We start from the raw sequence: 12,620 nt of genomic DNA, 5'->3' as shown, positions 1-12,620 counted from the left end.
CTCTCCATGACACAATGAAGCATGGAGCATCTAGTTCATTCCCAAAATAATAAAAAAAAAATGGTGTTGGTGACACACCAATGTTGGTGGCCGTATTGGTGACTGACTTCTCATGTAACTTCTTTCTTTCTTTCTTTTTTATTTATTTTCGGAGTGGAGGGGAGACTTTCTGACAGAAATATGCCCATAATATGACAAGCCTGAAAATTATGCCACTGAAAAGTAGCAATGTGTTCCTGGTTATATTTGTAGTTTTGCTTACTGGTAGTGGCAAAGTTTTCATCTGGCTTTTTAATATCTTAGAATCAGATTATTAAAGGCCTAATTTTGAGAAATATGTTCATTATGCCGCTAAGAGGTTAAGCTTAGCTTAAGGAGTGGAAGCATGGCTCTGTCCAATGTGTAACAATCTGCCTACCTATGTATAAGGCCCTGTAATAACCACGATATGTTTTTTTTTTGTTGTTGTTGTTGTTGTTGTTGTTGTTATTCAAAGCAATCAAAAGTGACACTTGGGTTTGTTAAAGGAGTCACATAGCCAGCTATTTATATTTTTTGCTTTATGGGAGGAGATTGCGCAGCAGTGTTTTTGTTCGTAGCCCATTTCCTTCAGCTGAGTCCAGATCACTCCCCTTGATGTGACTTGTGTTCTGTTGAACCAGATACAGCTGTGGCAATACTCAAAACACACAGAACTGAGGTCAACTTTTTCCTGTGCACTCCTCCTCTTCATCTCCTCATTGCGTCTTTCCTGTTTGACTTTTCCCTTCACTGAGGTCTAGAGATGCTTTTTTTTTTTTTTTACTGTGTTCCTTGTGAACATGTGATCTAAAGGAATGTTGACTGTCTGAGATGGGGAAGCAGGCAGCGACTGCATGTGGCCTTCATAAACGGGTTGTTTGAACATAATTGAAAGTCTTGATCTGAAGGGTTAACTACATTGCATTGTGATGAAATAAAAGCCCTCTCAGGCTTTTATGTGAGAGGCAGATGTTAGCACTACCGACTGCAACTGACAATTTCCTGTTTGTTGGCAATCCTGGACTTTGAAAGTTAGTGTGCAGTCCTCTGTCGACTTAATATTGCTTATTTTGAATTTCTTTATTTCCTGGTAAAAGGAGCTATGCCAGTCGGGTTTCAATCTGGCTCTATGAAGTAAAGCTACAACTACTGATAGGTGGACTGACAGCAGCTGTAGCTGTTTGTGAGAGTAAAGCAGATATAATGGTCTTTAGATTTTGTACCTGATGATGGGCTAATCTGAGACTGAGCCGCCATGGAAGCTTTGTGCAATCACAAAGGAGAGCGCAATACAGTGAAACCGATCCATGGTCTGGTTGACAGTCTGATCTGGTCTGATTACTTTTGTATGGTGAAATCTGAGGCGCTGGCTCTATAGCACCTGTGCCTCCATGACAAATCAAAGCAAAAGTGATTTTTAGATTGTGAAATTCTTTTGGACAAACCCAAAAGTGAATGTCTCCACTAAAATGAATTTGAAGTTGTGGGTTTGCTGGAAAGAGCCCCCTGAAATAATTACATCTTAAAATCCTGAAGTTTAAGGTTACAAATGAAAAATCTGCAGAGCATTTTCTCAATAAACTTCACCAGACCTCAGCTGTTTTAATTTGTTCTTGACTCATTTTCCTGCTATAGAAAGTTCAGTTCTTGTCCTTACACCCCTCTAGCTGTGGCTGATAGTGGGATAAAACCTATGATCCACACCAGAGCATTATCCAGTTTGAGAATGAGCTAGCTCCCCTGGGATGCATCCAGCACGCCAGCCAGACTTTTAATCTGGACAAGAGTTTAGTTGTCCTCCATATGGCAGCACATTACAAAACCACATGTAGCCTCTATCAGTTTGAAGGAGAAGATGTTTTGTTGCCAAATCTGAGGAAAGGTTTTGTGATAAATGCCCCCTCTATCTGCACCCATTATAGTTTTGTGCTTTCTTCATATTTTTTCGAAACAATTCTGAATATTATTGTTTTTACCGAGAGTTGGCCAAGGAGCTAGTGTCAGGTTTATATGATCTCACAAACATGTGCGGGATTAACATTCCCTACAGGGGTTAAAACACATGAAAATACCACCATTTCAGCAGGTACACAAGCTGCACTCTGAAAGCAGGCTAATGAAAGCCTGCTCTGGATTTCAGGGGCCGTGCAGTCATGGCACCTTTTTAAATGGTGATTGTATGTTATTTTGTTGGATACGTTTCCTTCTGACGACTGACAGTGGTGACATTTTGAGAGCAAATGTTTGCTCACTCATAAATCTTGTCAAAGGCTGAGTCCTTCTCTTCGCACTCAATGTCTATCTACATGCTTCTGCATTCCTGTCTGTTGGCTGCTGCTTTTTCACACTGAAGGAGATTACAGACCTCTCCAGGAACTCTGCAGCAGCCACCCTCCTCAAACAAATAATTTGAAACAACACATATTTTGTGGCATTACGCAAAGTTGTTTTTTTTTTTTTTTAAATAGAAGACAATAGCAAACAAAAAACTATGTCCCACAGCTACTTCACATAAGCGCTTTAAAATATGTAACGTTGCCACATAGAAAGTAAAACATCAACAACAAAAAGTATCTGGATCTGGCCTCCTGCTCCACCTGCAATACCGCTGTTTGCACTAGGTTGACAAGGGCAATAGTAAAGTGTCAAAATGGTCAGCAGCGAAACACTGCCAGATGTTCGTGTCTCAGTCAGCCCCTAGCCTCTTGCTTGTTATAAGAACCAAAATTGGCAACTAAGGACAATGTCACAATAGTTGACGTAGCCATTTGTTCATGCAGTTTGTTAGCTTGCAGTTAGCAGTGGCTGACACAGTGTTAGGAGCTGTGCTAATGCTCTGCATCTCTGCATCCGCAGCCCTCCACCCTATCCCTGCAAATTGACAGGAGAGATTGACATGAATCCCATGCTTAGTCTGTTTCTATGGGAAGTTGGCTCCCTACATTTCCAATGTGTAACCTACTTTAAAAACCAACCTGTGGACATGTTCAAAAAGTTAAAAAGTTTTAAGTTAAAAGTTTGTTTTCATTGGCGGGGTCTCTAATATTCTGTGGCAAAAAAAATAAAAAATACCTTTCATCCTTCAGTGCACATTGGAATTTAATCCAACAACACCTCCAACTATTAACCCCAGTTACAATAGTGTCAAACATCTCTATGACAGTGTTTCCTTTCAGCACGATTATTGCACTGACCAACATAATTGTCAAGGTGCCAGTATTAGTCAGATGACCCAAGTTTCAACTGCTGTCCCTTGGTCAATTTTAAATTAATTTGGGTAATTTCACACTGGCAAAGTGAAATAATGAAAGTGTAAATGGATGCACTGGTAGATTACTCTGCTGGCCGTTCAATAGTTTGCACTGCAATATTTTGGAGCTAACCAGGCCAGCTGAGCCAGTTTTTATGTGAGTACATTGAATCATTTTAGCTTCTCTGTGTGGGTTTCCTCCTGAGTATGGTCCCTAGACATGCAGGGTAAGTTAAAATGAGAGCCCTGAATTGTGTGAATTTGTTTGTCTTTTGGTGCTCGTCCTGTGATAGAATGGCCACTGGTCCTGTGTGAGCTGGCATGGGCTAGAAAATCTCTGGGAGGATGCTTGGCCTCCGTGCATGACTCTCCGTTTGCCTTTATTGCTGCAAAGAGTTGGAAAATAGATGTAAATGCCAAATGTCTTTGTTCATGTTTTGATCAGCTCACTCTCTGGCATCAGCTTCAACAGTTACCTCATAGAAGACTTGTTGTTTTGTCTCTGTCCAAAACTCTTTCTTTCTCTTGTCCTTTCTTGATAGAATTGAAGCTTTAATTTTCAGAAAGCTTCTGGCATGACAACAGTGACATCCCCCCCATGGTTGGTGTGGAGATGCCATCCCCAGGAGGATGCATTGTTGATTGTGCTGTCTCGTATCTTTTGTTATATCAGGCTGTAATTCAAGGATAAGGAAGTTTTATTTGTTAGGATATTTCAGTTTTGGCTGGATGTCAATCTATCTTTGTGACATCTTAAAATTGTGTGTGTGTGTGTGTGTGTGTGTGTGTGTGTGTGTGTGTGTGTGTGTTTGCCCTTAACAAAGGGTACAAGTCAAACAGTGAGAAAATAATCCATCTATTGAACAACAATGGCCTCTGCCACTGTTGTATAACTCTGTTATGAATGTGGTGTTTGACACAGAACAGAAATCTTTGAACTGGAAGACTTCCAGGATATCACAACTCTTGTCCCAAAAAGTAATATAACATAACATAACATATTTTTTTTTTTTAAACACCTGATCTTGAGCTTGAGTTTAATAAGTCAAACCAAAACTAGCAATCAAGCTGCACACTTTGTTCTGAAAACATCTCCAAACCCCAAATATTTTAATCAATGTCCAGTCCAAATTTCCATATCATTGTGCCTTATTTAAAAAAATAAAGAAACCTGAGCTGAGGTGAAAAAGTTACTTTGTGAGACAAACAGGGGGGCTATTAGGAGTGGAAATGAATTATACAACCCTTCACGAGCAGAAATTAGCTTATTATGGTTGATAAACAGACAAGTCATGATGGCTGCATGTCTGACACTGGTGTAGATTTATAACACCATCTCTGTGAAAGTTAAATATACAATGGTTTGAGATGAGATTCATCATAGGCATAAAATAGAACATCTGCTGAACATCTCATTGCATGGCTTCAATTAAGAGATGAGGTTTGGAGCCATTACAAGTTATATGTCTTATTTCTGAGTGTATCATGCTCAACAAGTTGCGGATGAGCAGAAGAAAGGACGGAGTGTGCAGATGAAGTTGGCTGATAGCATTTTGAACATTTCTGGTAACTAATTCCCCATGCACGCCAGGGAGGGCGGCTCTGTTTTGGACATTCCTCATGCTTGAAGTCATCAAAAATAAGAAAGCTGAAGTGATCCTTCCAGAGAAATGGATATTTGAGATTGCAAACAATTGTTTGTGAGGACCTTCCAGCTCAAGACAGAAACTTCAGCTCTGTTTCTATCTGTGAATCTGATTGGCTACTGTAAACACTTTTACTGTCAGTTTACTCAGCAGTGGGGGTTTTTCATGTTCCTGTTTTCTTTAGGCTTTTAAGGCACTTTTAACACTGGCAGATATTGCAAAGTCCTTTTGACCTTTACATGCATTCTTGCAAGTTGTCTCAGTTTTTATCTCTTCTTTTCTCTTCTTTCTCTATTTTCAGCTCTGTAAGCATTTCCCCTTCTCTCTGTTCCTCTCCACACATCCATAAAACTAAAATTTCTCTGTTTACCTGGACTACATCAGCTTGTTCATTCAGAACTAATGGCATGATCTCACCAGCATTTAAGATGTCAAAAGCAGCACTTTTTTTTTTTTTTTTTAAGCGGAGGCACGTATGGGGCAGCACGGCAGTGTAGAGTTTAGCGCTGTTGCCCCACAATAAGAAAGTCATAGGTTTGGAACCTGGCCTGGGTCCTTTCCGTGTGGGCTTCCTCCACATACAAGCTGTGGATTGGCTTCAGCACCCCCGCAACCTGAAAACGGAAAAGCAGTAGAAGATGAAAGGATGGATGGAGGCACCTATATTAGAGGAGCCACTGACAGAAAAGAAGCAAATACAAATTTCAAAATACCAAAGGTCACCAGAAATCTTTGAGGGAACTGAAATCCAAAATAGAGGAAACCAGTTTATTGGCTGTATCATCTGCATTCTGCTTTTATTTAACCTCCATTAGTCAAGTGAAAACAAAGTAACTTTCAGTTAGGAGTGATTTCATCTTTAAGTTAACAGGTATTTAATCCTCCCATTAGCCATTGTGCTGAATAACCCTAGCTGTTAATCCCATTTAACAAATATTGAGCATGCTAGCTATTGATGGTAGTTTTTCTTTTCTGCTTCAACTCTTAATTGAATAAAATGATTTAACATCATAACAATAAAGTCTCAGGAAGTCTAAACAAGACAGAAAAAAGAAAACCCATTAGCACAATCATGTAATTGATGTTAGTTTGTTTGCCAGCAGAAAAATATTTACTGTGCCAATTTCATTTTTATTTTGTTGTTGTTGTTGTTGTGTGATTAGACCTGAAGACTCCAATGTAGAACATCCATTCATCTTCTGGGTCACGGGGCTGCTGGAGCCAGTCCCAGCTCACATCGGGCGAGGGGCAGGGTACACCCTGGACAGGTCACTAGTCCATCACAGAGCCAACACACAAAGAGAGATAGAGACCAACAACCACTCATGCATTCACACCTACGGGTCACAGGGCTGCTGGAGCCAGTCCCAGCTCACATCGGGCGAGGGGCAGGGCACACCCTGGACAGGTTGCTAGTCCATCACAGGGCCAACACACAAAGAGAGACAGAGACCAACAACCACTCATGCATTCACACCTACAGTCAATTTAGAGTCACCAGTTAACCTAGACATGCGTGTCTTTGGAAAGGTGGGAGGAAACCCACGCAGACACGGGGAGAACATGCAAACTCCGCACAGAAAGGGCCCAGACCGGGAACCGAGCCCACAACCTTCTTACTGTGGGGCAACAGAGTACACTGCTGTGCTGCCCCTTTTAAAACATATGACGCAGTATTTTCAGACTTAAAGACAATTTTGTTGTTTTTTTTCTGAGACCAACAGAGAACAAACGCCTCACCAGTTCACTGTTGCGCTTGACACAGATGTCATCCTTCCACACACACACACACAAAATCACAGCTCTCTTGAAATGTGTAGTGATTTGTGGTGCCAAGCTCCATTTGTCCTCTATTGGAAAACGTCTCTGTTTACCAGTCTGCCCGATGTGAATAACACCCACTAATCTTTCTTAGTCACATTATTTTTTCCTGTCTTTGAATTCTTGAACCAAAGTCCAACTTTGCTTTTACAGTATTCACATGAGTCATTATGGTTACATTATTTTGAAAAGGAATATTAAAACAGGTTTTCTTGCCAGTATTTCAACATTATAGCAGTTAAAGGATTTTATATTTAAGGTATTTTAGCAAAGACTGATTCTAGTTTTGCGATGGCTGCTTCCTAAAGTTTAGTTCACCAAACCTTAGCACAGTGTCTTGGATTTGAAAATGTCATTCTCTAACCTGCCAAATATTTTCTTCTTTTACTTTGCAAGAAAGAAATTTAGCCCCGTTCCAAGTCTTGGCGGAAAAATGGGGGTGTTTTGTGGTTTTCATAGCGGCAATGAAGTCATACATTCTATGCCTTCTCATATTAACCCAGAACGTTTTCACTCCTTACAGATACACAAACTCAATCACCCTCAGAGGGCTGTGAAACAGTAAGCAGTCTCCTTTATAATGGGAAGTTTTATTCAACAAAAGCTGCAGAAGAAAAATTTTTGAAAGAGGATATCTTGATATGTAGCCCAGTGATGGGGTATTTTTACAACATCCTTAATAACAGTTACCTAATGTTCTTGCCTTGGACATCATTATTCCCAGAAGAAATTACAGAGGCTAATTGCTCTCTAAGAAAAATAAACAATTCACAGGACAACAAAACTGTGGGCTTTAATACTATTAAAGCCAAGGAGGTATTTATGTTTTCTCGGCTCAAGCTGCAAGCTACCTTGACAAATTAAGTCATAAGAAAATAAATCTGGTCCATACTTTAACCACATGCTTGTTTTTGTGGTTCAGTATCGGCCCGCTTCTACAGCCTAAGTCTGGCCCATATACTGTACAGTATGGGTGTCAGATGCTACTTCAACATCTAGACCAATTCTGGTTCTCAGACAGAAAATCTTCCAGCCAGACTTGAGCTGAAGACCCACGCTTTTTTGGAGTCAAGTTTCATTTTGCTGCCATGACACCCTGAGACTAGATAGCCACCTCAGCAGATACAAACTAACCTCAGCTAAGGAGGCTCAACTCCACCTTGGTTTTAGGATTGACTAAGAGCGCCGTTTTATAAACTGCAGCAAAAAACGATCTACCCAGATGAGAATGAATTAAAATTAGACACACTTAAACTACTGTGTATACATTTTAGTTGGGGAAGAAGAAGACTGCAGGCTTGACTTAAAAAGAACTTAGTCATGGAGAATTGGGAAAAGCAACCAGCACAGAAAACATAAATCCAAGTACACAAAGCAACCCAGTCTGTACGCAAACACAAGAATTTTAAAGAGGGACTTCCACCCTTTCCAGACTTCCAAATAGGCTGAGGATGGATGGAGTGTCAGAGCTGGAGTGGTGTACATCCCGAATTTGTCCTACAGTGACCTCTGGCCCAGGGAGGTCTGTGGGAATGTGGAATTTAGCAGATACTGTTTAGCGGAGTTCATTCGCTCAGAGGGTTGTGGTCATAGTTAATCTTGACTGGCCTCCTTCTCCTTCTCCTCCCTGGCTCACACTCACATACTGAAAAGTCACAGCACAGAATTTCTTGAAAATAAAAGGCCTTTAGGTATTGAAAGTGTTAAATATATTTCTGTACTTGGTAGAATGCTGGTGAGAACACTTATAATGTAAAAACTGGAATTTTCTAACAGTGGGCTGTTTTCACAAGAGGCTGGTTAATCTTGGGATGAATGAAAAACCTTCAAAACTTTGTTTGCATGCATTGCAATGCATTTTCAACGTTTGTTAAAAAGCAAATTGAGCTTCAATAATGGACACATCAAGCATTCTTTGTGAGGAAGGTTCACATTGGCTGAACCAAATGTTTTAGGAAAAGAGCTGTTTATTTATTTATTTATTTATTTTTTAAGGGTAGGAGTGAAGAGTAACAGCTATTACTTTTACTTCCCACTTTATCATGTTGTAGCTTGTATTTTGTGGTTGTCATAATACAATTTGCTGCAAAGAGTAGTCAAGCTTTCTTTGTGACAAGAGTTTTGCATTAGCTGATCCAAAACTGTTGCCCTTTTCTCCAGTTATTCCCCTCCCCATCCACTTGGATGAAACCATGAGTGCTTTCCCTTTGTACTCTGCTGACATGCTATCTGCTGAAGCATATTATCCTCTCATGTGGAAAACAGAATACATGAATGTAGGTCAGCACCACAGACTGTAGTCCACATGCCTTTTCTTTGGAGCAGACTTACCCAGACTTCTACCAGGAATTCCATACAAAATCCAGGTTGTCATAAACTCGCAGCAGCTAACAGATAAGACCTTTTACCACTATCATGTTTAAACTAGTCCTTCTAGTTAAATTATCAGTGACATGCTTGACTAAAATTGGTCTGCTTCCTGGTTCTGAGCTTAAGTTGCGTGAAATTGAGGCATTCTCACTAATCTGATGAAAATGCACTGTGGTGAAATACCATGCAATGATCAGTACTTGAAAAATTACGTCATGGCAGTCTCAGTGAATGTGGTTACAATTTATCTTAATCTCACTGAGACTAGACGGTTGGTATTCAGTCAGACAAAAAGTAACTGGGTGCGTGTTTGGATTTTTTTTTTTCTGGCTCTACCTATAAAGTGCAGCCTTAAAGTAGTTGGTTGTCACTGTGGGGCTCCACTGAGAGGATATCAGCATTATGTTAAAGTTTTCTTTTTCTCATATACATCACATATGTGTGTGGTGACACAGACCCACCCAAGTACTCAAACTGCTTGGACTATATTTAATTATATTCAGCAAAACTTTTGGTTTAAGGGTTAGCACAATATCCATCAATTTCAATTGCGTTTGTTAACTTCTTTGTGGGCTGTTTTTACATTGTTATAAAATAGCAAATGTTGAATTCAGAGATATTAAAGGTATTTGTTTGTTGTGCTCATTGCTTAAAAAAGCTAAAGCTGTACCTAGTCGGAGGCTTCCCAACGGTTCAAGGCATTTCTGCTTTGTGTTTGCAGTTCTTAAAATATAGTTTGTTTCTTCACGCAGGTGCCTTTGCAAAGGTGAAGGAGAGCCAGCGGATGAGTGACGAGGGTAAGATGGACCAGGATGAGGCCGATGGCATTAGGAAACGCTGCCGGACGGTTGGGTTTGCCCTCCAGGCAGAGATGAGCCACTTCCATCAGCAGCGAGAAGTGGACTTCAAAGATATGATGCAGGCCTACCTCAAGGAGCAGATAGCCTTTTACCAACGTGTTGTTCAGCAACTAGAGCGCACCCTGCGCATGTACGACTGTCTATAAAGACACCAAACCACTGTCCAGGTGAAGATGCCAAAAACGCACAGTGAAGGAAAGGAGATCCAAGTCTTGAGTCTTTTATCAAGGCGTTATGTGTTTGTTATAATTGTTTAAATCGGAAAAGACTCACAGATAAATGAAGCAGTTGTTACTGGAAGACATAAAAATTCTTTCACCTTGATGGATTCAAAGTCATATTTTAGTTTTGTGTTGTTAAAGACCTACTGTACCTTTTTTGTCTTAAATACACATCACATAGGCGGTGTCATAGTGTATTGTTTATTTTACATAATTTAAGGTGTTCTTAACATTAAAATAAGAATATAGGTTTTAAATTCATAGTGGATCTATAATTGATTGTTCCATAGTGTAATACACAAAAGCCATGAAACAGGTTTTATTTTGAAATTGTCCCCTTCTCTCCATCATCTTGCACTTCGGATTCTCCAGGGCCTGAGTCAAGTTGAAATCTCAATAAATAAACATTCCAGATTTTTTTTATTCTGTATTTTAGGGTTTTAAGAAAATCACTTTTATCAAAATACAAAAAAAAAAAAAAAGTATTTCTGTCCAAATAAGTGTAGAATATGGTAAAGGGGAATTTCACCATCACCTCCACTGCTTCGTATTAAGGGCTTAACTTGCTCAGGAGTTCACACTGCCACAGAGGCCTGTTGAAATCTGACATCGTTTGAATGACACCATGTGATTTGGTTTCACTTTCTTCCATTTGTCGTGAAGTAAAGATCTGAGGCTTCCTGATGGAGGGTTTGTAAATGTTCACTTTGTCTGTAGTGCAGTTTGTGTTTTATTTGGTGAGTTGTTGGAAAGAGTTCTGTGTTTAGAGACAAGTTTGCACATGTTTTTATGTACTGGTGGGTCATAGTGTGTGTGTGGGTGGGTGTGTTTATGTGAAGGTGGTTGAATGAAATGAGTCAAGAACTGTGTTGATTAAATCCCTCTGCCACAGGAAGGAACAAAGAAACACTGTCATTATATGCAGCAGGAGATTTATAATTTCACACACAAAAACTTTCAGCATTTGTGTTACATCTTCTAATTGACACATAGTGTGTGTTTTCAAATATCCTGCTTTTGTCCTTTGTCTAGAATTTGAAGACTGCATAAAATGCCTTGGGAATTATATTATTCGGAATATATCTATAATGAAGACATAATAACAGACACATTTAAAAATATTCATATTTTAAGACTGACACAATATATTTGTCTGTGTAAAGCTACAGCGAGTTGATGGTTAGCCTAGCATTACAATTTGAAACAGGGTAAAGTAATAAAACAGCATATAACAGCACCTTTAAAGCTCACAGACTGACATTTGATCGCTCATATGTTTAACATGTACAAAAAACAGTGCTTGACTCTTGTGGTTTCACATGTTAGATATACCAAACTCATCAGTGAGTTGTTAGGGTACTGCTAGTGAAGTTTTCCTTCCATACTAAGCTGCTGGCTCTCCCAAACACAGAACAGTTCCTTAAAAACCATGCATGTACTACGGTGTTTATAATTTTTATGAACATGTCGCTTTCTCTTTCTATTTTATCACCATTTGTCTGCACATTTTTCCACATCGCACATCGATTCCCACACCTCTCTGAGTGAGTGATTGTGAGCTCTTCCAGTAAATGAGCTCTCTAAGTGAGCTCTTCCAGTACTAATGTTTAACAAGACAACCATTTTTGTGGAAACTTGCTCTGTAGACGAGACTATCTTTAGTGTGGCATTGTGTCCAGCAGCCTGAAGGCCTCTTCCCAACCCTAAACCTGAGGGAAGAGGGCTTGTTCGGTGGTGCTTCAGGATATGGATGAAAAGTCAAATGAAAATGAATTATTGGGAAATCTCATGGTGTTTTGAAGTGAGAACCTCCTCATGGTTCTTCCATAACAAATAAGTGGTTATTGGGGCCCGTGTATCTATGTGTTTGTGCATGAGTCAGATGTGAGTGTTGTGTCAGTAACTGGTGCTGCTCAGTCTACATCTGCAGCCTTTAACTCCTTATTGTCTAAATGTGCTGTTGTTCATGTTTGTTTATCTTTGAAAAAACCTGCTTTTTCATGTCAGTTTTTTTTTTTTTCAGTCAGCAATTTGCACTCATTGCAGTTTCTCCAAGACCAAAGACGTCAGATGATGTTTTCTTTACTGAGCTAAGTTTTTTTTTTTCTTTCTTTGGTGTAGTGAAATTAAAATTGTTCTGTTATTTTTTATTTATTTTTTTTATGAATCTGGAAACAACAACAAGGAGAGAGAGAGAGAAATTCCCCAGCCAGGTTTTATAATAACAGTTGGCTCTCATGTTGTAACACTGCAAGTTACATGCCAAGCATTTCACACAGGTTATTGTTTCTTAACATGGATGTGTGGCCTTGTGAGTTGAGGGGGTGTATGCTTCAGTTTCAGTCTCTGTCAGTAACTGTCAGTAATTTGTCACTTGATTTAAGGGAAGGGGACCTAAAATCTTTAATAAAAGCAATGATGGTGATCTCTC

General features: G+C 39.6%; 1 protein-coding gene across 2 annotated transcripts in view; it reads left to right on the top strand.

The window, feature by feature from the left end:
* Positions 1–12,620, top strand: part of snx33 (sorting nexin 33) — a 17,899-nt gene extending 5,279 nt beyond the window's left edge. For both annotated transcript variants that reach the window (XM_029522877.1, XM_029522876.1), the window contains one exon: positions 9,861–12,620. In XM_029522877.1, coding sequence (XP_029378737.1) covers positions 9,861–10,114 — 254 coding nt within the window. In that variant the 3' untranslated portion in view covers positions 10,115–12,620. The remainder of the gene's footprint in view (positions 1–9,860) is intronic.

This window comes from Echeneis naucrates, chromosome 16 (genome assembly GCF_900963305.1).
Source record: "Echeneis naucrates chromosome 16, fEcheNa1.1, whole genome shotgun sequence".
NCBI classification, from domain to species: domain Eukaryota; kingdom Metazoa; phylum Chordata; class Actinopteri; order Carangiformes; family Echeneidae; genus Echeneis; species Echeneis naucrates.
The sequence above is the reverse complement of the archived record's forward strand: the minus strand, read 5'-3'. Positions and strand labels throughout refer to the sequence as shown.